Source organism: Poecilia latipinna, unplaced genomic scaffold (genome assembly GCF_001443285.1).
Source record: "Poecilia latipinna isolate Pla-1442-1.1 unplaced genomic scaffold, P_latipinna-1.0 Scaffold1587, whole genome shotgun sequence".
In the NCBI taxonomy this organism is placed as follows: Eukaryota; Metazoa; Chordata; class Actinopteri; order Cyprinodontiformes; family Poeciliidae; genus Poecilia; species Poecilia latipinna.
In genome coordinates this window covers 37,877-64,255 of record NW_015114203.1, presented here as the reverse complement: position 1 = coordinate 64,255, position 26,379 = coordinate 37,877, and the positions used below count along the sequence as shown (strand labels likewise).

At 41.4% G+C, this 26,379-nt stretch overlaps 1 protein-coding gene and 1 long non-coding RNA gene across 5 annotated transcripts; one reads left to right on the top strand and one right to left on the bottom strand.

Annotated features, from left to right (window-relative positions):
* Positions 1-3,712: 3,712 nt before the first annotated feature.
* jupa (junction plakoglobin a) lies at positions 3,713-26,315 on the top strand. 4 transcript variants are annotated; one of them, XM_015058970.1, is made up of 17 exons: positions 3,713-3,831; positions 14,351-14,422; positions 14,836-14,885; positions 16,365-16,532; positions 16,619-16,872; positions 17,025-17,263; positions 19,408-19,609; positions 19,923-20,067; positions 20,230-20,333; positions 21,053-21,391; positions 21,723-21,872; positions 21,973-22,092; positions 22,494-22,644; positions 24,147-24,268; positions 24,411-24,447; positions 24,585-24,708; positions 26,125-26,315. In XM_015058970.1, the coding sequence occupies exons 3-16, from the start codon at positions 14,873-14,875 to the stop codon at positions 24,704-24,706; spliced, it is 2,166 nt and encodes a 721-aa protein (XP_014914456.1). In that variant the 5' UTR covers positions 3,713-3,831; positions 14,351-14,422; positions 14,836-14,872; the 3' UTR covers positions 24,707-24,708; positions 26,125-26,315. The 4 variants fall into 4 exon arrangements, with proteins under 4 accessions (XP_014914456.1, XP_014914455.1, XP_014914459.1 ...); XM_015058969.1 differs by lacking the exon at positions 14,351-14,422; XM_015058972.1 differs by lacking the exons at positions 3,713-3,831; positions 14,351-14,422 and adding an exon at positions 14,589-14,680.
* LOC106963835 (uncharacterized) lies at positions 11,116-14,492 on the bottom strand. Its single transcript, XR_001428266.1, has 3 exons — positions 14,404-14,492; positions 13,177-13,253; positions 11,116-12,930 (listed from the first exon to the last, which is right to left on the bottom strand). It is a non-coding gene; the product is annotated as an uncharacterized LOC106963835 (long non-coding RNA).
* Positions 26,316-26,379: the final 64 nt, after the last annotated feature.

Sequence of the window (26,379 nt, the reverse complement as noted above, 5' to 3'; positions counted from 1 at the left end):
CTCAGGGATATCTGATGAAGCAAAAGTCAAAGCCAGCAAATTTTAGATCCAAACGGCCCGCTTTGGCAACATGAAGCCACTGTTCCGTTCAGTGAACAGCCTAATAATCATTGGGCCTCCCCTTCGCCCCCTTTGCCCCTCTCTCCGCCCCTCAAAGCATCACGATAAAACCCAAGTGTCAATTAGACCCGGAGCTATTTTTAAAAGTCCACACATTCGCTCTGACAAATATAATGGCCTAAATAACCAGCAGTGACCTGGCCTGGCCCGTCCCTGCTCTGCCTCTGTCCCTTTCATTTGGCGAGCCACAGATGATGACTGTCACAATGGCTGCACAGGAGAGAGCCGGGACGACACCGCCCGAGGCGGGACACAGAGAACAGCCTGACCTATCTGCGTCTATCATCTAGCATGAGTGTATCATACAGGCAGTTAGAGAGGCTCCTCTGCACACTGATGCATTTTACCTCCTCGGAGTTCAATATAAATCTCCTCTGTCTCTGTGCGGTTATTGCATTTTATTTTATTTTTTTAAATATGTATGACGAGAAAGTCTTCATCTGAATAATGCATTTTTATGCATGCATTACTGGCCAATAAAAGGCCGCTACTCTGCAAGTCAGTGGGTAATTAGGGCATTAATCTTTTCCTGACCTTTGCTGTTTGACGTCGAGCGTACGGACACATGCAACAGAGAGCAAAAGCAGCAGGCCTGACTTTTGTTCAAATGCATGTGACGTGGGTACAACACGGGCTCTTTAACCTTTACCACAGAGGTTGCTGGAGAGAAATCAGGACTGAAATAAACAGTTCTTCCCCTTTTTCACGCATCACTACAGCTCTAGTTATAACGATACAGCTGATCAGCGCACAAAGCCAGTGGAGAAGGGGAAGAGACACAAAAGTCCTCCATGAAAAGTGAAACAGCAAACCTAACAGCAGCTAAATTTAGGGTTTGATCCCACTAATGTGCTTTTACATAATGCATCGCTATATTATTAATGCTGAAGCATCAGCGGGCTGTTACAGTCTGCCGGCAGAGCGACTGCTGCTTTAAAACAGGAACACGACGGGAAAAAGGCAAAGCTCTGATTAATCATTTCACGTTGTCTCTCCTTAAGTTAGCGATGACTAAAAGATTCAAACACTTTAAACTAAAACTGCTAATAAATGACTCACCTGTAAGATATAATAACACACAACATTTGTAAGCTGCAGGGAGTCAAAAAAATGAGTCATGAGGGATGGGAAAATACTTAGTATGTAGTGGAGAAAAACCTCCAAATAAATGAGAGGTTAACAGTAACATGCCACCAGATATATATTGTTTTTGTGCTTAGATTACTTAATATTTTGATCTGGTATTTTAATAACAACAGTAATAATAATTATATTTTTTTATTGTCATTATAGAAACCATGCAATAAAAATTACTCCACATATTTTATATTGTATTTAAATGTTTCAGATCTTAAAATAAATCTGAATATCAAGATAAATTTGAGAATAAATTACTCAAGATAGCTCGAGTAAACGCAAAAGGTTCTTTCTAATGATGAGATCATTCACTGAAATGATCCGAGCCAACCAGGTCTTACTGCAAGTGAAAAAAGCAATTGTCCACTTAAGCTCATCACTGACTGAGTCAGCACTGGCAGCAATAGTTGCCATTAAGCTTGTTTGATTACCGGCGATGAGTCTTTTGCAGTGGAGGATTGTTGCTTCATTCTTCTTTGCATCATTTTCGTTATTTGGTCACGTTGGTGGATTTTTGAGAGTGAACCGCCTTGCTGAGGTCATGCAACGACACTTTTTTTTATCTGAGTTCAAGTCCAGACTTTGATCAGGCCAATCAGGACTTTGTTTCGTTACTTTTGAGCCGTTCAGAGGTGGACTTGCTGATTTTAAGCATAACCCAGTTGCACTTCAGCTTAAAGTCACACTGATGGTATTCTCCTTCAGGATTTTTAGCCACAGAGAAGAATTTATGGACTCATCAGTTTTGGCAAGCTGTCCACGTCCTGAAGCAGCTAATTACTCCTAAATCCTCCATGTTTCACCATTGATAATATGCTGTTATTTTTCTGAGATGTCATTACAGCTAAAAAGTTGCAAAGAGATCCCTCTTTGTCTGAAAACTGCTGCTCACGTTTTTCCTGAAATCTCCTGAAATCTTGGGGAACATTAAGATATTTTTAGTAAACAAGAAAGATTTTGGTCAGCAGTAGTTTTGGTCTCAAAACACAAAACTCTTGCATGTCTCTTTGTTATTGTTGAATCATGACATTTAACCTTAACTGAGCCAGGTAAGGCCTGAAGAGCTTTAGATGTCGCTCCAAGTAATTTTGGAAGGTCAGGGACTCCTGGGAACGCTCACCTCCGTTTCATGTTTTCTTAATCTGTGGTTTTACTTTCCTGACAGACAGAAGTCCAGAACTTTGTTTCTAATATATTCTTGAATTTCTTAAGATCAGGGCATGATGGGTGGCTTTTAAGATCTTTTAGCTCACATCAGACAGCTTCTATTCAAGATCTTGATTCCCCAGGTAATCAGACCTGGGTGCGGCTCTGACTCTGAACTCTGTTCTCCAAACTAAACAAAACGTTAATCACAGTCAATTTCTGCTTTAGCAGGGACAACATTCCCACACTTAACATCCACGTATTCCTGGATAGTGTTTTCATTGTAAATGACATAATTTATGTATTTATTTTTTTACTTTGTCTGGGTATCTTTGCCTGACATTAACATTTGTTTGATCTTATCATTTGATCTTAAAAACATGCTGCGTCAAAACAATAACTGAAAACTGTAAAATAAAAAGGCAGCTTTGAAGGCGAAAAAGATTGTACAGGAGGTTATATGCAAATCAATCCTTCTGTGAGATTATGCTAGTGAAATTTTAAAAACCTAATTATGTTAAGATACATATCCAAGTGTTTCTACATTAATTAGAATCACCAGCCATTTATTTTTAGGACAAAGTTGGTGCATTTGTGGACCTTTGGTGGTCATTTACTGTAATTTAATTGTTTTATTTAAAAAAAAAACTCCCAATGTGAAGAGAGACGTGAAGAACCAGCACACATTTTCTCTAAGCGTTTCCGTCTTTTCTTCATAAAAGGGCTAAAACCTTAAATAAGTTCGTAAGAAATACAAATGAGAAGCGAAGATAATGGAGGGTATCTGTTTGTGAGATTTGGTGCGCTTCACTTCCCGGTGGCAGCAGTGACTCATTCAGCTGTCTGGTTTCGCTGTTATCAAGGTGTGGCTGAGCGTCACGCAGGTGGGAGGAAAATAAACCCAACATAGAGAGAAAAACAATGCAGACGGCCTCTGAACGTAAGAAATAAACTCATCTAGAACATTTTAAGTGGTGTTGTCTGTAAAGTATCGCTACTTAAACACCTATCAGTCTCCAGTGAACGTAAATGTGAGTAAAACCTAAAACCATTTTGTACTTTTGTGGAGGTTTTTTTATGGAAAGCAATACATACGCAACCAATGAAACAAACAAACAAACAAAAACAAAAAAAGACATATCTGCCTGCTACTGAAACGTAAAATACAAGTTTGTCTTTATCATTAAAACGACCAAGCGGTGTCTGGGGTGGTGGGGACATTGAGCAGAGCCCTTCCGGGTGGGGTCGCGCGATGAAGGGGTGGAGCCTTGCCGAGGTGACGCTCCTTTCACTACGTTTTTTTGTTCAGACTGCTGTGGACGAGCGACATTTGCAGGGGGAGAGAAGTCTATAGAAAGACGGACAAGTGTCCCCCAGAAAAGACCCCGGCCTGGGATTATCTGAGCATCTGTTGTGTGATTTCTAAAGGTAAGATTCACTCACATTCCCACTGGTTTTGCTGCTCCACAGACGTCTCCCAGTGTGTTTTCCCCATATCTCCGCCTTTGTTTGCGCGTGAGCTTATTTAAAACTGCTTACATTTAGTTTTTTACGTGTAAAAATGCGTTTGTGTTATTTTTAGGGTCGTGTTATCACAACTCACTTTCTGTTGGTTACAAATCCAAGTTGGAGTTCATTTCCGCATACCTTAAACTCCTACGGCGTTTAAAGTTGATTTTACTCAAACTATCAGCTTGTTCTCAAAAGCTATGAAATATTTTCATACTCTAAATTTCTATGTCATTTGGTTTATGTGCTTTTACTGTATGTTCGCGTCCGAAAGTGGCAGGTGAGGTTGAGTCAGTCCTACCTGTCAGGAAATGTAGGGAATATTCAGTCAGGACATCCACAGAGGCTTCCGTTTTTTGTTGTAGGTCGTTTATTCTTCAATAATATGGTAAGTACATTTTACGGAGTATTTTTGTCAACCATCTGATAACTATTTTTGGAGATATTAGATATAGTGGGTGAAAAAAATAAGTTTAGTTTCCAGTAAAGTCCTGTAAAAACTTTTATATGTTAACTTAGTTGTTTTTTCCCGATGCCAAACATGAATAAGTGTAGTTTGGATGTGTGGAGCATTATTGTGTAATGTTGGCTCTCTGGCTGAAAGCTCATTGGATCAGACATTTGAAAGAAGACACCACACTAAAAGCCACCCCTTCATTTGCGTTGCAAGCCTTTATCTCTGCTTTTTTCCTATGACTACTTCCAAAAAATCAGGCATATTATGCTCTTTTAAAATGGTCTTGATCAGCATTTTGTCATCTTCTCTGAAAGTTTTTTTTCTTTAAACATCACCTCTACACTCCACATTTTTAAAATATTTTTATTTATCAAGATAACTTTAAACATTTATGAGAAAATCTGTTTTCTTAAAAGAAAACGGCGTTTTAGACGAGCGTATATCTCAATGATATCATCTACTTTACCACTGCAGATCAATTTATTTGCCTCTATAGTTTCATTATTTGATAAATTTAGGCTTAAGTTGTAAATGTCCCTGTAAATTTGGATGAATCCCAGATGACTCTCATGAAGTGTGACAGATTATGATTAAATTAAGTACCAGTGACCTCCTGTTGATAAATAGCACTCATAAGCAGACTTTTAGGAAAGTATAGAACATTTCTCTTAACCATTAATTGCCAGAGTAGCTCCCAAACTTCCCCAAAATGGGTACAAATTGAAGGTTGGTCAGTAATATGTCCCCAAACAGGTCAATATGTGACCACTAAGCCATCGCCAGGGCAGGAATGAATTGATACTTATGCAGCATCTCCCATGTTGGTGCAGTTCATTGTAAGGTCACCATACAACATCCCCAAGGGAGTCACGAACTGACGCTTCATCAGTAAGAAACATTGGCCTCTTTTTGTGCTAAATATAGGTAGGTACTTGATGACCAAAGCTGAAAAATTACCAGCACATTGTAAAATGAAATCAGATGTACTTTAGCTGTTGCTCTCCTGATTTCTGTGGGTTTTCTTCTTTCTTTCTTTCTTTTTTTTTTAAAGATGAGGCATTTTGTTCTGTCAGTTGGAGTAACAAACAATTTGGTCTCCATGGTATCAAGAAAATGTAAATTATCTTACAATTGCTGGGAAGTGCAGTAACGTTATAGATTTATAAGTCCACATTCCTGATACTTTTCATATCCATGTCTCCTGCTACTATCGGAGTGCTTCATCATCTAAAGATACACATCCAGTGTCGGCATTAAGAGCCATTAACTTCCTCCCACATGGTCTGAAGCATTGCTAGTATTACAACACGAAGGCCCAGCATAGAGAATATAATTCAAAATACCACATCCAGACAGTCTTTTGCACTTCACACTGATCCTGTGATGACTACTGTTTTGTGCAACTCTAATGTCAACCTGAGGTGCCCTACACCTTCGATGACTGTTTGAGGAGGGCTTAAAACTTGTGCCGGCACATCTTTAATTTGCAACCGTGTTTGCCATGTTGACATTTGGATCATTAACTGTAATTGTATAATTTATTATTCTTGAGAGTGAATCATCACCAGTCATTACAACGCATGTGGACCAGAGCCAACGTGCACTGTGTGATATCTTGCTGGGTTTGAACGAATGCTTCCTGCTGGAGCCACTTAGTGTGCCGAGGATGGAACAGGACTTGGTTCTCTCGGTTGATGCCAATCTGGCTTGTAGTTTGGCACTAGACTGGGGCAAGTTTGGAAAGCTGTTCCTGTCTGCCCTCGGGGGAAAGGGTGGGATGATGGTCGGATGTCCCCAGGGGGGTGACTTACAATAGATTTTGCGGTTACATCTGTGGATACATGGTGCTAATCCCTACCCCCTCCGTCTAATACCCTGATACTGTCCTACATTAGCGGACATTACACTTTTTAAAGGGGATTAGTGAAAGTCTTGTGTCCTGACCTCTTGGTTTATGTTTTTGTCTCTCCTGGATCTGGACCTGCTTCTGTCTGGGTCCAGTGATGCCCAACGGTGAACTTTCCACAGGCTCAGTTACAGTTTTTCACCGCACTCATTGTCTTTGAATGCATCGTGTTAAGCATTCTAGCGTCTCCATAGAGAGGGAACAACAAAGAGTTTTCCACTGAGGTTGGTGCGGTAAAAGTCTAATAGGTTGTGTATAGATTTGCCTTTCACCGGTATTTATTTAGCAATGAAGTTTTCAGTCCAAATATTTAAAACGATTATGGTTTTCTTTGCTTTCTTTATTGCTGAAGCAGGGCCAGCAAGTAATCAAAATGTTGTTTTTATTGATTTAAAATGACAAAAGAATAAATAGACTGTAAGCCATCTAAAGTTTCTGTTATCATTATCAATAACCTAGCTGTTTTCCATAAAAATAATCCATTCATTTTACAGATTTCTGCTGTTTCTAACAAGTCATTCTCTTCCTACAGTTCTATATTGTTTACCAAGTATAGTTGGAAATGGCCAACAAAAGTCATTAAGGCAAATATTTACCATCAGCAGTTTGTTGAATCAAGTCACTCGCTTAAATGTCATGACCAATAACGTTTTTTTCTCTCTCCTATACGTGACGGTCTTAAAACCCACACTGAGTACTACCAGGTTCATGTCAGGTCTTTAAAAAGATGCCTGAGTTAACTATGCATGAGTCCCGCAGCTTCCCAGTGGTATCGGTTCTGCTGCTTTTCCTCTAAAAACATTACTGCTGATAATTTTTTCATTGCTGTGGTGAGGAGGGAGGGATCTACATTCCAAGTCTGATTGAAGAGAAATTTTTTCACTGTTGGATGATCTGACAGCGACGGGTTGTGGCTGTTTTTGTGCTCCTCCTCCCTGTCCCTTAATTACACTTCTTTGAGATATTGAGGAAAGTGAAGACGGCTAGGGTGTGGCTGAAGCAGAAATAAATCAACTGGGAAGCTTTACTTGCTAGATAGGCGTCATGAAAAAGACTGCATTTCCTTCACATCTGTTTTGTCACATTTTGGGAAAAAGTGTGAAGCATTAGGTCTTGTTCTCTTTGTCTATTGCCTTTTAAGTCTCCCAGGAAGTCATGGGTTGTGAAAATTGTGCAACTTGACATTTGAGTAATCCAGAAACTGCGATGAATGTACGACAAGAAATACACGGGAGGTTACGGGGGTCTCTGAGTCAGGGTTTAATTCATTGAAGTAAATTACCTTATTTTAACATTTGCATGAGCTTAGTTGTAATGTATGACAACTGCGATTGTTCATCCTCTACGTAGTCTACTACAGATTTATAATAACACAAGAAACATAGCGTACAGAGACGGTAAATTACATTGATCCTAAACGACTGTACAGCTCTCTCAAGTATGTTTAGTTTGCTAATGCTACATTAAATGTTTGAAACTTGGCTTCAGAGATACTCCACATAAATTAATGATGTGGTACATTCATAAAAGTAGTACAGAGGTTTTTCATAACATTTGTCAAAGGAGCTGTGTGTGACCTACAGCTAGTTTTCATTAGCTATAGCATGCTAACACTAATGTTTATTGGATGTTTTAGCTATAATTTTATGTTCACTTTAGAGTGCAGACTAAATTCATCATGTGGTGCATGCTTTAGTACCAGTGTTTTTCACACAAGCCCAAATGGACTGTGTGACTTTGTGACATTGGCTAAGCAAGCTAATAACCTTAGCATGCTAGTGCTAGCATCCATAAAATGTTGCTTTGTTTTAAAGACTATCACTTTTTCATCATGTGGTTTCTCACTTTATCAGTCGGAAAAGACCGTCGTGCCTGAGCTGATTTGGGGTAACATTAGCTTTATTAATAGTAGTATTGATGGATTTAAAAATAAATATTTAAAACTAACTATTGCTCCTTACTGACTCTAAAGAGGATTTTCATGATTGTTCTTTTTTCCTCGGTTGCAGGCAGTAAAGCCATTTAAAAACATGCCACAGCTCTCAAAATGTTACTGAATGAGTATTTGTTGGATATTTCTGGATAATATAGGAAGTAATTTCTAAATGTCATAGGGACTGAGGTTCATGATTTGTTTGTGGATTTGTCAATAAAAATTTAATTTCCCTTTGAGATCATTAAAGTATTTTAAGCAGTCCTTGTTACTTGATTACATGCTGTTTTATGTTTACTAAATAGATAATTATCTATTTTGAACACTTTTTTTCCAGTCGTTTGACAAACTTTCTGTGTGCTTCTGATCTCTTTGTTCCCTAAGCAGCACATTCCTCCTCCTACCTGAAAAATTAATTATCTTTTGCATTTCCTCAGAGTTCAGGCAGACTCTAACTCATAGCACTGACGGCTCAAAGTGAAAATTCCCTCACAGGCCTTCAGACTGGGCTTTGACTGCAGATTTGTGCACTAAACTTGGCTTGTGAACACACAGAGCCATCATGATGTGCTTCAGTCCTTTTTTTGTTTGCACCCAGTGGGGAACTCTTGAGTAGTTTCCTTTTCAATATAGCAGAAGTCGGTGGGACAATGCGGCTACTCTTTTCCTCTCAGTCTCAAACAAAGTAACACAGGGCGCTCTCTGTGTTGTCAGTTCATCCTCTTCCTTCCTAACATCAGCCAAACACCATGGTTGGGGGGGGGGATGTCTCTTCTTTTAAATCCAAAAAGGGGCCTGGAAAAACCTGAATCTCCCAGCAACGTTAGCTACTATGAATTCAATATTCTGGCGTTGTGTTGGTTCTGATACATATTGCGGTCGGTGGACATGCATCTCCTCCTTGTTTTGTGAACTTTATTCCAGTGCAGGCTGTGCAAATGAGCTCTCACTGCGGCTTTTCACTCCTTCCGTCTTGTTATCAGGTCAGTGTAATGTGAATCTGGTCTGCGCTCGGGCACCTCCTCCGAGACCTCTCGCATTTCCTTTGATTCACAGTCAGATCCCACAGGGAGTAAACAGCTACGCTCCAGTTTACAGCCACCGTACTATATCCACTGGCCTAATTTGACTCATTAAAGTAGCGGCAGTGAATCAACTGACAGAACAAGGACTCTCAGCCATTCGGCTGCTGCCCATTTCGTTTCCCGTCAGTGGTCGACAGAGTTGTTTGGCTTATTTCCAGATAAACTGAGCAGGCGCAGCTTGGATTAATTCAGTTTAATGTTGCCGAAGGAAACAGACGTAATATGTTGGCTCTTTTTTGAGGATATGAAGGGTTAAACCTGGCACTGCTGTGGATTGGGCTTTATCGCCCGACGTTACGGTCACTTCAAAACGCTCTAAAAATGTGCCCTTCAAGCTCTGTTCCTCTTTATCTGCGCTTGTGGCGCTCAGACAAATGTCTCAGCGACTTTGAGCCTGTTTCATAGTAATTAGCAGTAGCTTAACTTCTCTAAACAAACTTCCTCTGTCTGATCACACTAACAGCTTTAGTGAGTCAGATAAGGTTGACCATCACTTCCTGTCACCCACCACATTAAATCCATTAGCTGTTCTCAAATCCTCACTTATTGATTCATAGCGAACTGTTTGCCTTTACAGCCTTTAAAGCCTGATCGGTTACTGTTGTCCAAGCAGAAGATGAGAAACCTGTGGCTTGGCGTCCAGGTGGACTTGGTACATAATACGTTAGGCTTTATTCTACTGGGATTGACGACTTTAAAATATGTGGGGAAATGATGAAGAGTTGTGTAAATTACTAAAAGTAGTTCCCACTGGATGGATTAGTAATGATACAGCTTTGTGGCCTAAGAAAACCAGCTAACTTTTTACTTTTAGCATCCATAAAGGATTTTAATTTGCAGGCATATGTATATATAATTTTCTTTTTTTTTTCCCCATCCACTGATCAAGTGATGTACTGAAATACTGCACAGAAGTTGAATGGTTAATATGTGTTATGTTTGTTGTTATTGTTGGCTTGTTTGTCAAGCCAAACAAGCTAATAGGCTACGATCATTAGCATTCTAACGTTTCAGGTTTCAACTGTACATTTTTATGATTTACTACATAGTGCACAAGATTCATGACATGACAGTAAAATGCAGCTACAAAGTTTGAACATATTATCAAACTATGCAGCTTTGCAGCTTAAGCTGACACATATCTAATGCTCGCTTTGGTATTGTAATTCCAGTACAAATAACATTTAATAAGCTAGGTCGTGCACAAGAGATTAATTTTGTGGTAAAACTAGCAGCTCAGTGGCTTAACATCAGTATCTACTATCACCAAAACAGATGGTAATCTTTACTAAAAGTGCTTCAGCGAAATATGAAAATTTCTACTGTAAATCCACTTTAAAGTTTATTGAAAATGTGTCCCAATAATAGGCCTAAGTTAAAGTATTTTGGTCAAAATAAACCTTTTCTGCACTGAACAACATGGAGGATGGGACTCAGAGTGGCCGGACATTTGTTAAAGTCCTGGGTGTTGTTGAGGAGCGTGGGGTGTTCATGAAGTGGGGGGTGGCCTGTATGTCGCATCGTTCTCTGATCCAGATGGTGAAAGAAGCTTTACAGATGTGTGCTTCAATAATCTGCTTTATTTGCTTGTCAGCCCAAACATAAAACCAGCAAGTCTGTGAGAAATCAGATTTATACCAGATGGGGTAAAAGGCTTTTTTTTTTTGTTTTTTAAACAACAAAGACACAAGATCCTCTTACTGGAATGTGTATTGGATGACAACATGCACACATTTTCTTTTCTTTTTTTGTGTGTGTAAATATTTTTAGCATGCTGCTGAGTAAAAATGACCTGTTTTTAAGAAGCTTTCACTTTTTTTTCCTGACATGCTGATCTCTGGTAGCCTAGTTGGCTGCTGGCCTGCAAGCGAGTCCAAATAGGGATAAGTTTTCTCATGTAGTTGTTGGCAAAAAGACAAATGAGCGTAATTCCTAAAACTTATTTTTGCTTTATTAGATTTGTGTGGGCCTAATGCTCTTAAGCAAGTGAATAAAGTCTACCAGAGAGACAAGCAACATCTCAGATGTTTTTCTTGCCACCCTGCCTGCCAGAAAGGATTAAACCTAAATAAGAGATCAGCACAAACTCCTTGGAGCTTGTTAGGAATACGACTGGAATATGAGCAGAGTTCATCCCGGGGGCCCTGGAACCTGATTTATTCCTGCTGCGACACAAAGAAGAGCTTAGGACAGCGAAGTTTAGATGTGCCTGAATGGTTTTCGTTACCACACTCCTCTCCCCGGCCGTTTGGCAACCTGCAAACCTCAACGAATGGAAGATGTTAGGAAATGTTGATATTCCCTGAAGGTGTATTCACCTTCACCCACGCAATCCTCCGCCGCACCCTTATCGGGAACCTGTTGTTGCTCCGGAGACACTCCCTGCTCGACTCGCCTGAGGGATGGGGGCAGAACTGCATGTTCTCACCACTGACAGCAGCCTTACTCATCTCTTTTGTCACAGCAGAGATGTCCCCTTATCTGATCATTTCAGCAGTTTTGACATGACGGCTGAGTCAGAGGAGTCTAAAATAAAAGTGGTGAAACTGTGAGAGATGTTTATGGTTTTTGCTGCAGAAGCGTCGCTCTCGGACGGATCGAATATGCAGCGTTAGCGTGGAATGTCACACCAGTGTTTCAGCAGCGAAAGCTGGAACGTATCCACGTCTGCTTTGTCTGTCGCAACTTGCTCTCTGGCAGCTTTTCACTGATGCGCATTCCTGGTTTTACTGTGAAGGCAGTTTTTTGTTTTTTTTTTGGAAGAAGCCTCCTGAAGTCATTCTGTTGCCTAACAAGACGGGTGGGAGGCGCCGAGTGTGAAATGCGGGTTTCTCCCAGAGCTAGGCCCCTGTGTTACAGTTGTAGTGCTGGTGGTAAAGAACTGTGAGTGAAAAGAAGGCATCACTTATTAACTAGAAGAGAGCAAAGTCCAGTGTGAAGTTCACAATCTGACCAAGTATTTAACTATAACCCGGCTGATAAGACTCGAAACACAGCAGGACGGATAGAAAATAACATTTAAGCCCAGATCAACTCTTAGTTTTACTTTTGCTGTAATCTTCTGTTTTAAATCTTTTTATCACAGAAAGAGTTTAAGGTTGTTTCCGTAAGAGTTTGGGAATCTTATTAAAAGTGAAACAAAATCTCTGCAGCATCAAACATGAGTTGGGCCGGGAGATAAAACCTTCAACAAAACAGGTTTTATCCGATCGCCTATGTTACCAAGGCGATCGGCAGGGCGTGTCATCAGACTGAAATAGTTGACTGAACCCGCTGCCTCGCCTACGAGTAACAAAGCAGCACCAAATACTTTCCCTGGTTTCCAGAGAATGGCAACATGCTGTGGGGGGGGAAACAATGTCTTAAACCGCCTTTCAAAACTTTAACCAGAACCATTTATAGCATCAATCGATTTATTTCCATTAGCAGCTGGTGAATGTTGAGGATGTTTCTTCAGTAAATTGAAGCTGCCGCCTGTTTACTTGGAAAGGTGAGCGTGAATGTTGACTGTAAGAGCAGCGGACGCTTGATGAGTCAGTGCATCATGTAGCTGCAAGTACAGACAATCCTCTGGGGCCTGGTCCTGTGGGGATGTCATGCCAGAGTCACTGCAGCTGAAACTCTGAGTGGCTGATCTCTGTGGAGGTGAACAGAGATAAAGAAACAAGTTGAAACATTACAAAACGTTCACATATTTTCTAAATTAAATATGGAGGATGGGGAGGGGAAGGTCAACAGTGCTTGTGTTGAAGCATTTTAGAGGGTTAAAACTACAAACTTCAGTGGTTTTTATTTTAATTTTATGTGATTTGACCAACACGCACATTTGAAGTAAAAAGAAAGTAGCACATGGTTGTTTTTTGCAAATAAAAAAATTTGAAACCTTCATTTTGTTTTCAGTTCCCTCTCCTCTTCGACTGCCAAAAAAAGCCCAGGATGGCCAGTGTTTCAGGATAAACTCTGCGGGATAGGGAAGATTTTTCATTTTGAGAGAACATTGGTGAATAAACAACATTATAAAGAACAAGGAAGACAGGTCAGGGAGGGAGTTACAGAGAGGTTTTAAGCAGGATCAGGTTTAAAAATATCCCAAATTCTGAACACATCACGGAACGACTTTCAGTACAAAAACAAAGAACTGAGACTTTGTACAAGCGTTTGTTTCTGTCCTCTTTTAATTCTTGCACTTTGATCACTTTGTCACCCTGACTTTGTTTTTATAGCTCACCTTCTGCCAACGCAGCAGCTAGACATTATGTACCTTTGCCAGAGCTTGTTTTATTGGTTGTAATAACGGAAGATTCTGCCGTGCTAAAACCAGATGTCTCGCAGCAGCTTCGGGGATGGCCTTTTTTTTTTTTTTTTTTTTAATTCATCGTCTTGTTCTTTGAAATCTTTGTATACCTTGAGTCCATCATGAAACACGCACACAATGCGGCCCGGCAATTTGCCTAACAAAGCCGTCTGTGACAGCCAAAACATCTGAAAGCACTTGAAAGCAGCACAGTGTACGCATTGTGCTGGTTAGTCATGTGTCACAGGCAGTGGCAGGCAGCCATTATAAATGCAGATTTTCAAGGGAGTTTCTGTGGTGAATGTCATCTGAGCTGCAGAAATGTGGCGACCGTTTCCATGCGTGTCCCGACAGCGGTTGTTTACTCCGGAAAATAAAGACGCTGCACAAAGAATCTCGGCGCACGAAGAGAAAACGCTTGCGTTGACTAGGAGGAGACCGTACACACAGGTCCAGGTCCTGCTGCTCTGTTTTTTGGTTTTATTGCGACATCCACACAAATTCAACAATTTACTAGAGTGAAGCTGTATCTGGTTTGAGTCACTAATGTAGCATGAAGCATGATTACATGATGTCAAGGCGTGTAGAATGAGCGTGTGCTGGCAAGTTGCAGTGTAAATATGCAACCTGAAGAGAGGTTGGTGTGTAATTACACAACTGTATCTGTTTGAAACTGTTTTGATTACTATATGGGCATATCTTAAAGCACATACACGTGAAGTATATTTAGTGTTTTCTCGTGTTTTGTTTTGTGGACGACGAGGTGTCGGCTCACTGTACAAACACACACACGCATAGAGACGCACTCAGGCTTACCAGAATCTAAACCTGACAGGCGAGTTGATCGTCATACGTCAGCAGGAGGCTGCTTCAAGCTGCTTGGGTGGGGATCTGGGGGTTAAAGGTCGGTGCTGAGAATTTCTGACATGCTGCTGTCTCTCCGCCCACTTCGCCCTCCCTCCTCCTGGAACCACAACGCTGCTGCTGCTGCTGCTGCTGCTGCCGCTGCTGCTTTGTGTTGTCGTTTTCAGGTCAGAGTGCCTGGCTGCAGGGTAGGAGGGTCCGGCTCGGGATCTGTCACGGTGGCAGACGAGTAAGCAAAACGACAGCGCTTGTGCAAGGAGGCAGAGAGCGTGCCAGAATGCTTAGCAATTCATGAAAGGATGGGCGTGGAGTCAGATGTGTCTTGATCATTTGGAGTGAAGGAAATCTGTGGGAATCATTATTTTATTTCTCTGCATATTTCAGGTTGGCTCCGTCGTTGCTCCTTTGATAACGGACAAGGATGGAGATGCACAGTAAGTCGTTTTTTTTTTTTATCATTTCTCTGCATTTCTTTTCTTCGCTGCCTGTTTTAGTGATGTTGTCGTTTTTATCCACTGCATTCTTTTCAGTCGTGTCATATTACAGTTATGTGGTTTCCCCCTTTTGTCTGGCTCGTGCAATGACTTAAAATGGCCTGAATTTTATGTTGAATTTAATAATTTCTGTAGCATGATGGAGATCCATCCTGCAGCTCTTGGAGGTTTAGACCTGCTCAAACTGCAATGAAGGGAAAAGCTAATCGACTCTTATGTTGGTAGCTGATGTTTTCAGGTCACGAGTGATTAAATAGAATAAATGCTATAAATAATTTAAACCAACACAGAACAAAATCTGATGTTGAAATAATCAATTAGTAGAATTAAGCTAATTAACTTGCCAGATAAACTAGTTGATTATCTACTAAATTATTAATTATAAAATATTTTTTTCTGAAGCATTAAAAAAATCAAGTTTTGCAAAATCTGAAAAAAGTTTCAGTAAATACGATGAAGTATTTCTTCTGAAACTTGCAGTGCAACACTCAAGTTTTGCTCTTTTGTTTTGTGTTTTTTATACCCTAGAATAAAATTGTATCATACTAGCCAGACTGAGCTCTGTATGACAACTGATTGAGATGTTTTAATAAATATTTTGTGTTTTTAATGGAAATTCAAATTCATCTCAAACTTTTTCAGCATCTGTATATTTGACATTCCGTCTCTAAAACTGACATAGAAAATTATTGCAGTTATTATCTCTAGATCTACTTTCCTGAGGAATAAACAAAGTTAAAATCAGACGGGGAGACTCGCACAAAAATAATTATTTGAATTTTATCGAAATAACTTTTTTGTTTAATATTTTAAAGGTTAGGATCACATTAATGGCTTTATTTATGAGATAGGTTTTTAATTATAACCTGTCAAAAGTTCAATTATTGTTTTCTTGCGTTAAGCATAAGTTTCATCTTTTTGAAACAACTTCGTGTTCAAGAATGGTCGATGACTAACAGATCAAATTTAAGTAAAATATACATTTTTCTTTAATCAGAGTTGACTCTGATAACATAGAGGCTGAAATACTGTCAGTAATCTTTTTGAAAATAAATGTTCTTGTCCTCAATAGTTTAGTTTTTAGTGTTCTCACTTCAGCTTGGCATCAGACACAAAGATTTCTGAAATCTAGTAGCTAAATTTCTGTTCAAGCTGCAGCATGTAACTTTTATAAAAGTAGTTTTTTACATATTAAAACATTTCATTTCTAAACATAAAACTGACAGTATAACTAGTCAGATAATCAGTGAAAACCTCGAGCTCCTCTGCCTCTTCCGTGTGGTCCTACTGCCATCGGCAGAAATAAACCTCTCCTGGTCTGAATCAACCAGTCGGATCCAGTGGGAGGGATCTGATCTCAGGAATTTAAATGTACCTGCACCATTTCTGATCTCCTCTTCCTATTTTTGTGTTTTCCAGTGAGTGAGATGGACAGTGGCAGGGCGAAGGTCAGCGAGTGGAGTCAGTCGTATTACGGTCACGACTCGGGCATCCAGTCTGGAGCCACCACCATCAGAGACGATGATGGCGACTACACAACCACCACGCGCTACGTCACAACCACCACCGTCACCAAAGAGCAGCCCGGTGAGACAAGGCAGTCGTAAAAAGGACCAGTTTTGTGCAAATTTCTCTTTCGATGTCAGTTTGACCACCGCTTTGCTGTATTCCAGACGTGGACACCCAATACACACTGAGCAGAGCTCAGCGTGTTCGGGCTGCGATGTTCCCCGAGTCGTTGGAAGAAGGCACCGCCATCCTGTCGACCCAGACAGACCCGTCCCAGATGACCAACGTCCAGCGGCTGGCCGAGCCCTCCCAGATGCTCAAACAGGCCATCGTCCATCTGATCAACTACCAGGACGACGCCGAGCTGGCCACCAGGGCCATCCCGGAGCTCACCAAGCTGCTCAACGACGAAGATGAGGTGATGAACACGGGGACGTGCAGCCAAGCTAAATCTGGCTTGACTGAAATGTTGTCGGTTCATTTTGTTTATTATCAAAAAAAAAAAATTAGCCAGCACTACAACAGTCGAATAAAAACTCTCCCCTCCCTAAATATTTAATCTCTAAACAGGTGGTGGTCAGCAAGGCGGCACAGATTGTGAACCAGCTGACCCATAAGGAGGCGTCCCGCCGCGCCCTCATGCAGTCCCCTCAGATGGTGGCGGCGGTGGTCCGGGCCTTGCAGAACTCAAACAATATGGAGACCACCAAGGCCGCAGCCAGCATCCTCCACAACTTGTCCCACCAGAGGGAGGGCCTGCTCGCCATCTTCAAGTCGGGAGGCATCCCCGCTCTTGTCCGCATGCTCAGGTACTGCTGGGAAACGGACGTCACGTCCCGCTCCTCATTTACTATACACACCACAGGAGTTTGTCTCCTCTGCAACATTTAAGGTTAAGAAGAACTGCCTCCCACCTCGCCTCGTTCGCCAATCGCTGGGTTCTGTTACCGTATTTTCTCAACCTGTAGCTGATATTTTCTCCCAGTTGGAGGTTTTATGAGCTGCTCCAACATGGTTTGAATTGAGTCCTGACTTCACATCACATAAACCACTCATAGTTACATCATTTGGCTCAGGATGTGTCCCACTCAGCACTTCAGATTAGATCTATGGCCTGAGCCCAACCCAAAAGTTTGGGCCACAACTATTTGCTTTATGTACGGCACAAGGAAAACCAAACATGAATGCACCACATAAAGTTCTACTTATCTACTTATTAGTGTAAACAGAGGAGCAAATAGTTTAACTTGTTCAGAAAACGAACAGGGTGGAGAAGTTAATCAGGCTGTAACAAACAGAGCTCTGTCCCGCTGGAGCAGCGGCAGAGATGGGCTCCTTTCAGTCACACGTCCCCGACGATTTACGGTTAACTCACCCTGTGGTTACAACAACCGACAAGATGGAGCCGGAAGATGCTAAAGCTAAAAACAGGAGAAGTTGCTCTGCTTTTAAATGAAAAGGAAAGCAGCAAAATCTTACTTAAAATATGTCAGGTTCACTTATTTACTTGGACACAATGCCTATGGGCTCAAGCCAGATCGGGTTGGATTTTTTTTGTTGTTGTTTTGTTAAGCTTGATCTAAACTCTGCTCTACACAAACGGCTGCAACCTTTAAGAAACCTGCGTCTTACTAACGATGTTGTGTTTCCACACAGTTTTAATTCACACCTTTGAGAATTTGGCTCATGATACAATGCAGACTAAAACATACAGAAGATATGTTCTGCTCCTCCATAAATCCAGTTCTTTGAATGTCATAAAATGTAAAGACTACTGGTTTAACTTCGTTCTTTGCGAGTCTCGATCAGGCCGAGGACATTTGGGAACGACAGGCAGAGCCGAGACGCCATCACAGACACAGAGCTGACGCAGCCAACGCAGTCTCTCTTTAGCTCAGCGCTATTGTAAGGGCTTAAAAACTCATATTGGTGGTTAAAACCCAAATTTGTTAATTCTACAAAATGACTTGCAAGTCTTTCACGCAAAAACCAACCATTTATTTATTCTTTATGCCTTTTTTAAAAAGCTGCTCGCTGGCTGTCGATACAGGCGGCACAGCAACAATATGAGTTGTTGAGTTCATTCCCAGATTGATTTAAAACTTAAATGTCGCACCCGTCTACTGTTTGAAATCGTGTCAAGACTTCCCAAGAATTTCCCCTGCACAGAAACATTGTTGGTAAAACATTTAGCCACCGCCTCTGTTTCGTCTTCAGTAACCAGGACAGGAAGCAAAATGCAAAAACAAAAAGAAATTGTTAGATTTAATTGCAGGGTTGGGAGTGCAGTGAACTGGTCACATCCAACTTTCTTCATTCAGACAGACGGCTTGTTGGTCTGGATGAAAGCTGGAAGTGATTCTCTCAGTGTTGCTGCTTCTGACTCAGCCTGTCATTTCACAGATATTAAAATGAATCCACTCCCAGCACGTCACTCTTATTCATCGCCACATTTTTTTTTTCTCAGACTGCTTAGGTCTGCAGATTTTATCTGTTTCCTTGAAAATTTCAGAAGTTGCACTGTAACATATTGGAACATAATGTTTCTGATGCATTAAAGAGCCTCGTGAAATGTTGTTGACTGAAACTGAAAATATAAAAGTAATGTCAACTACACTCATGTATGAAAATTGGATCAAAACTAAACTTCAAAAAAAGTCAGATATGAAGGTGATTATCACTTTTATGAACTAATAAATGTCTGAAGATGAGAACTCAATCAGATATAATTGTAGCCATCTAAAAAAAAAGAAAAAAGAAAGGTAGAACTGACTATTTAATAATCCACTCCATTCTTTAACTAATTTCTTTTTCTTTAATAAACTGTTTTCCTTTAAGTTGTACATCAACCTAAAGAGGTTTTCCTCTGATTTCCTTTTTTCGTATTAAGGAAACTCAGTTGACTAAAACATGGTAGGATTTTTTTAAATAATGTGAGTTTTCTTGTCTTCAGCTCTCCGCTAGAGTCTGTGCTGTTCTACGCCATCACCACACTTCACAACCTGCTGCTGCACCAGGAGGGAGCCAAGATGGCCGTGCGTCTGGCCGACGGACTGCAAAGGATGGTCCCGCTGCTGAAGAAGACCAACCCCAAGTTCCTGGCCATCACCACGGACTGTCTGCAGCTGCTGTCGTACGGCAACCAGGAGAGCAAGGTCTGCTTTTATTACGTTTTGTGCTCTTGAAGCCAGGACACATACTTGGAGAGCTGCCAAGACCAGCAGCAGGAAGGTGTTTAGTGTCGGGTGTGGCATGAGAACCGAGCCGTTCAGGTGACGGCATGGGTGCGGTTAAGTTTTTTATGATTGAAATAATAAGAAAGGGTTTAAGTGGGGTTAATCTGCCTGGACAAGCTACGGTTTTGCTGATTTGAGATAAAAAAAATGTGTTGTTTCCTCATGGAGAGATTAAGACAATTCTGGACTGGGTAAAAGCCGTACGCTTTAACGCTGCGTCTCTGTGCAACAGCTGATCATTCTCGCCAACGGAGGTCCTGAAGGTCTTGTTCACATCATGAGGAACTACAACTACGAGAAGTTGCTTTGGACCACGAGCCGCGTCCTCAAAGTCCTCTCTGTGTGCCCCAGCAACAAGCCAGCCATCGTGGAGGCCGGTATGTAACGTGTGCAGCATGTGAGAGAAAACACCTGTGTGTGTGTGCGCAGGGGAGTCGGGCCGCGCTTTTTGAGCAGCACCGACGCCCCTAGCGCACTGAATCTGCGTTCATGAGACGTCATTGAGAGCCGAGTGGGTTTTTTCCTTCTCCTTTCTTCAGGTGGGATGCAGGCCCTTGGTAAACACCTGCAAGGCTCCAGCCAGCGTTTGCAGCAGAACTGCCTGTGGACCCTCAGAAACCTGTCCGATGCTGCAACAAAGCAGGTCCTAATTCACTTCTTAAGCACATCCTCGTTCCTCATTTGCCTAAAGATTCCAACAACACACTTGATCTGAAGCCGAACGGTCGACACGCAGTCAAGTGGTTTTGGACTGTTTGTATTTGTGCACACCTGTCATATAACGGCACAGACCACACGGGGGACACCGCTCCCGCTTCAGTATACGTCACTCCCCGACCTGCCGGGGATCCCCTCCCCACTTCCTCTGTTCTGCTTTTAGGAGACTGTCAGAGAGCAACAAACTTTCTTGCAGGCGGCCTCCTTTGTGAATGACGTTACAATTTCCATCCAGAAAAATTAACCATTTGCCCAATCATGTAGGAGTTATTTAGTGAAGAATCGAACAAATGTACGACAAGTTCGTCAAAAACTTATCATCAAAAGTTTTTGACGGACTTTTGACAATAAAAGTTCATCAAAAGTGTTTGTCTCCTACAGATACAAAACCCAGATAGTTTAAGAGAAATATCAGCAGTGCTGCCAGAGCGCGATTCCTCATAAAACACAGCGACGAACTTCTAACCGGTCACACAACACTTAGCACAGAGCTCTGTCGAAACACTTCAACCCGGGGCCTCTGCGAACAACACAACGCGATTTTTACCACACACCTACGTCAACGACAACCGATTCCGGCGCTTCGCGTGGAGTGTGTCCATCCAGCACACGACTGATCCGAACCTCCTCATTCTACCCATTCAGGAAGGAGTCGAATCCCTCCTGCAGATTCTGGTGGCGCTCCTCAGCGCAGACGACATCAACATGCTCACCTGCGCCACCGGCATCCTGTCCAACCTCACGTGCAACAACAGCAACAACAAATCTCTGGTCACCCAACACAACGGCATCGAGTCGCTGATCCACGCCATACTGCGTGCCGGGGAAAAGGAGGACGTGATCGAGCCGGCGGTCTGCGCCCTGCGACATCTGACCTCGCGCCACCAGGACGCCGAGTTGGCGCAGCACGCCGTGAGGAACCACTACGGCATCCCAGCTATCGTCAAGCTGCTCAACATGCCCTACTACTGGCCGGTCATCAAGGTAGACGAGTGAATGTAAAGGAGAGAAATGTGTGCGTCTGCTGAAGTGTTTTGTGTGATGTAGACAATAGGCTAGTGTTTTATTTTTAAAAAAAGTTTAAATAGATTTTTAAAAGAATCATCATCAAGGAACTCCAAGGTAAATGCAGGGACAGATGGTTAATGACGGTGTCCAAGTGGACAAAGCGTCACGCAGCTTGAAGGAGCATGGCAGACGGAAATGGTTCAGTTAAAAACAAAAGCGAAGGCCCATTTTTTTTTTACTCTTAGTTACAAATCAATTATGGACATAGTGCATTAACAGTGTCTTCCTGCCTCTTTCCCCTCTGCAGGCTGCTGTTGGGCTGCTCCGTAACCTGGCCTTGTGCCCAGAAAACCAGGCTCCGCTCAGGGATGCAAACGCCGTCCCCCGTCTGGTCAACCTGCTGATCAAGGCCCACCAGGACAATCAGAAAACTAGTGCATCCCCTCAGTCTTACCAGGTACCTGACGGATTCTGGCTTGTTTTACTACGATAGACATAAAAAAATAAAATATAATCTTGCCTTTCCAAGGATAATCTCTGATATCTTTCAATCTCAGGATGGAGTGAGGATGGAGGAGATTGTGGAGGGTTGCACAGGAGCCTTGCACATCCTGGCAAGAGATCCCACGAATAGAGCTCAAATTGCCACCTTGGATACAATTCCACTCTTTGTCCAGGTAACAAACTCAGAACTGGGCCATAGCGGGTCAGTCGTCTTCTCACAGTGTTATTGTCATGGTGCTTTCAGAAGAATCCTATGAGAAATGTAACATCTTATCCAATTATTTTCATAAAGACAATTTGTTCCACTGTAAAAAATAATTGTTCATATGTAGACTTGAAGCCAAAACTGTGGAAATAAGAAAAAAAGTTTAGTACCCTTAATTTCAGCCAGCTAACCGGCAGTGTACAGCAAAGCTACAGCATTACTCTTCACCTCTGGCATCTTAAGACGACACTTGACGACATGTGCAGGAAACATTTTAAAACATTTTTAAACCCTGACACTAACCAGCCTGTGACTTCTGTGTAAGGAATTATTTTTCCCCCTCTAACACGTACTCTCTCATCTCTGCAGCTCCTCTACTCCCCGGTGGACAACGTGAAGCGCGTGGCGGCAGGCGTGCTGTGTGAGCTGGCCCTGGACAGACAGAGCGCTGACCTTATCGACGGAGAGGGAGCTTCAGCTCCACTGATGGAGCTGCTGCACTCCAACAATGAGGGCATCGGTACGCTGCATATACATCACAGCTCAATTAGCTTCTTGCAATGTTGCTCTGAGTCACAGTTGGAGAGAAAGGCAGTCGATTTCTGGACGTGCTGAACTTGCTGTACGAGCAATCTCCAGATATTTGGCCTCAACTTATCATTTCCAGTATTACTTCTGCCTAACATTGTGTTGACCGACGCGAACAAAGATTTTAAATATTACCTATTATTTTAGATGCTGACTTTAAATTATTTTGCATAACTGCTTCTGCTTAGTAGCTTCTTAATTATTAACGAACAACTAAATATATATGCCAAGAAGTGAATCTACAAGGTATATCCTATTTTTAAATCATGCCTACTTTCTCCCCTACAGTTTGCATATAAAACCCAAACAGTTGGTGGTTTCTAACTAGCCAACTTCAAAGCTAATTAGCAACATATCTTTACTCCAGCTAAGCTAGCAAAGGCTTAACTTCTGGTATCAAGTAAGAAAGTTTGAAGTTAACTAAGCTGATTTATCATAGTTGGTGATAAATAGCCAACCTAGTTAGGGTGCCTTAACATCAGCTGAGCTCCTTAAATCACAATTAAATGATCTGTTTTGAGGTGGACAGTATAACTCGTTACTTATACCGGGCAGGACGTTGTTCTGCCGTCTAATATAAAGTTCAATTAAACTTTTGATGTTCCTCGACAGCCTCTTATATTTACTTCCCCAGCTGCAGGCAAGCTATTGGCCTCATCCTAAAGTGAACTAATTTCTCTCATAGTACAGTTGGAGTAGAAACTCTGTTAATGACTCATGCCCAAATTATGCCCCCCTGCTGCACCACAGCAGCTGCTCTAATTACATCCACAACCCTCAAAAACATTCAGGGCCATCTGGGGTTCCCCCACCCACCCAAAATCTGCTTCAGGCTCCACGAAGCAAAAATTAGTTACAAAAAGAAGCTACAAAAATATGAGAGTATTTTTTATAATTATTATCATCATTCCGGATAGATTTGTGATTTTAGTGTTAGTGTGTGAGTGTTTAGTGTCAAAAACATTGACAGAGTTGCAGTTTGGTGTCATCTTTCGGTGTGGGAAGTGGAGACCGAAAGAGCTTGATTTAACTTCAAAGATTGTTAATTTGACAAAACCAACACTTCCTTACATTTGGAGAGGCAAACTTGTTACCTTTGAATGACCGACAGTCTTTAGATGCAGGAGCATTTGTTTAGACTAGAGGCCAGCACTGAATCTCTAACACCCAATAAGTTGTGAAAGCTCCAGGCCAAACCAAACAACATACAGAAATACAATTGGCGCAAAAAACAAAATCCTCACAACTTTAATCTTTAGGTCCTTATATTTTATATTCGATGCAGTAAATTGAGTTGGGATTCCAACATGGGTTTACACCTACAACTGCGCGTACATTTCAAGCCCTTTAAAGACTTGGGTGCACTCCTGAAGTTTTTCTTTTCCAAATGTATTTATTTGTGGATCACTGATCGTTTTGATTCTTTCTCTCCAGCTACCTACGCTGCTGCTGTCCTCTACCGCATTTCCGAAGATAAGAACGCCGACTACAAGAAGCGCGTCTCCGTGGAGCTCACGCACTCTCTGTTCAAACACGACCCTGCGGCCTGGGAGTCGGTGAGTGTGTGGCGCCCTCTGCTGTCTAAATGCCGCATTCTACCTCCAACACATCAGTACTAAAATAGACAGTTGTGTCTTTTTATGTTAATCTAGTCTTGAACAAGTGAATAAATGTAAATCTGTGGCCTTCTTGTGACAGGCCCACAACACTATCCTGGAAGGAGGCTTTCAAGATGGTGAGTAACTGTGACTCATTTCTCTAATTTCCTTTTATGGTCTTTTTTTTTTTGTCAGTTTTCTAAAAATGTGGAGTGAAATCCATGGTTGCTGTAAATACAGCAGGGAGCTAATAAAAACATGTAACTCCTTACAGAAACAGACGGCTACACACCCTATCCATACCAAGGTGAGATGCCAATGGAAGGCTTTGACGGACAAATGATGGGAGACGACTTTCAAGGAACGAACTTCAACAATAGACCCTACGAATATTAACGGTTAGTATGCGACGACACGAGCAGCTAACGCATTCACATTTTAACTTCAGTGTATTTCTACTGGGATTCGTGATAAACAAAGTGGACAGAGTTGCCAAAATCTGTTAGCTGTGTGCGTCCAAAATCTGGCTCTTATGGAAGAGTGTGGGGATGTTGAGAGATTTTCTGGCATATGAAGGTCATGAAGACGGAAGAAGCTGCTGTGGTCGAATGAAACCAAAGTTACGTTTTTCTTGGCTTGAATACAAAAAGCTTTGTGTACTGTAACACCTAGCGTGGCACTGGCAGCATAATGCTGTGTGGATGCTTATCTTAATCAGGACAGGGAAGACGGAGCTTCATTCGAGAGCTGCTGAGAGTTTCTAAAAAGACGGGAAGGTGAAGGTTCACCTTCACTGAACACAGTCTGATTGGACCATCACAACACAACAGTGTTGTTTGGTTCAGGCCATTATATCGCAGGTCTAAGTCTAGATCTATAGCTCAGTTCAATTCAAGACTTGAAAATCGATGCTAATTTGAACCGTTTTGCAAATGAAGGCCAAGGAAAAAACTCATTTTGTCAATATTTATAATCTTACACCAGATGGTATCAGGAAAACAACTTGAGATGCCTTGTTCTTTAGATTTATTTATTAGTTTTAATAACAGACAAAAAGAATTGATTCTAAAAAAAAAAGAAAACTATATAAATATTGATGGCAGTATTATGTTGTTTTTAGCTGCCAGGTTTCTCACACATTTCTCTGCAGCTTCAGCAGGTTTGCTTTGTGTGACTGCTACATTACTGTGATGTTATAAAGTTGGACATGAACAAAGTTTCACTCCAAATATTTAACCAAATATTTTCAGATGTGAAAAGTGGAATAGAAACTATTTTAAATACTCTGTGCTTAGATGGTCCATTTCTTCCCATGTAGGATTCATTGGGGCTGCACAATGTTGGTAAAACATGTCATTGTGATCTTGTGGGGGAAAAAAATGCAATGCTATTATTTAATATTCCTACAATTGATTGTCATCTTCCACTTTCCGCTACGACACGTACATATTTATTAATCTTCATCTGATTAAAACTGAAATTTGATATATTGTGCAGCAGCTCTAATATTTGTGGGGGGAAGGGGAAGGATATCGACTGTATTTCAGTCCACCTTAATTCTTCAAATCTCAGGGATTAGCATCATGGCGTCACAGTTGCTGCAGGTTTATGGCTCTGGAGTACCGAGAACTTTTTGTCAAGTTAAAAAAAAAAGAAAAACGGTTTCAGATTGATGTGACGGAACATGTCCAAAATGATTCTGATTATGAATTTGCATGAACATACATCATGGACAACACACAGTGACTGAGCTTAACCAACCGAGACGTTGTAGAAAAACCTTCATCGGATCATTTTCTCCTTCCTGCTCACAGGATGCTGGACGAGACGAGAGGCTGAAGACCTGAAGTGGGATTCTGTAGTCGAGAGAAGAGAAAACATTCACTCCCTCTGCTCTCCACCTGCTGTAAAATATGCAATTATCGTCAAATATGGGACTCATAATCTTAAGAGGGCTCAACTTTGTGTTTTGTTTTTTTTTAATATAGAAAGAATAATTGATTTTTAATAATGACAGCTTTTAAGTTTTTTGGTTTAAAAAAAATAAATAAAACATTTAGAAGTGTGTG

Bases quoted from the DNA above. Each gene is read 5' to 3' on its own strand.
- jupa (XM_015058969.1), top strand. The intron at 19,610-19,922 runs GTCTGCTTTTAT...TCTGTGCAACAG, and splicing joins ACGGCAACCAGGAGAGCAAG to CTGATCATTCTCGCCAACGG. The intron at 20,334-21,052 runs GTCCTAATTCAC...CTACCCATTCAG, and splicing joins CCGATGCTGCAACAAAGCAG to GAAGGAGTCGAATCCCTCCT.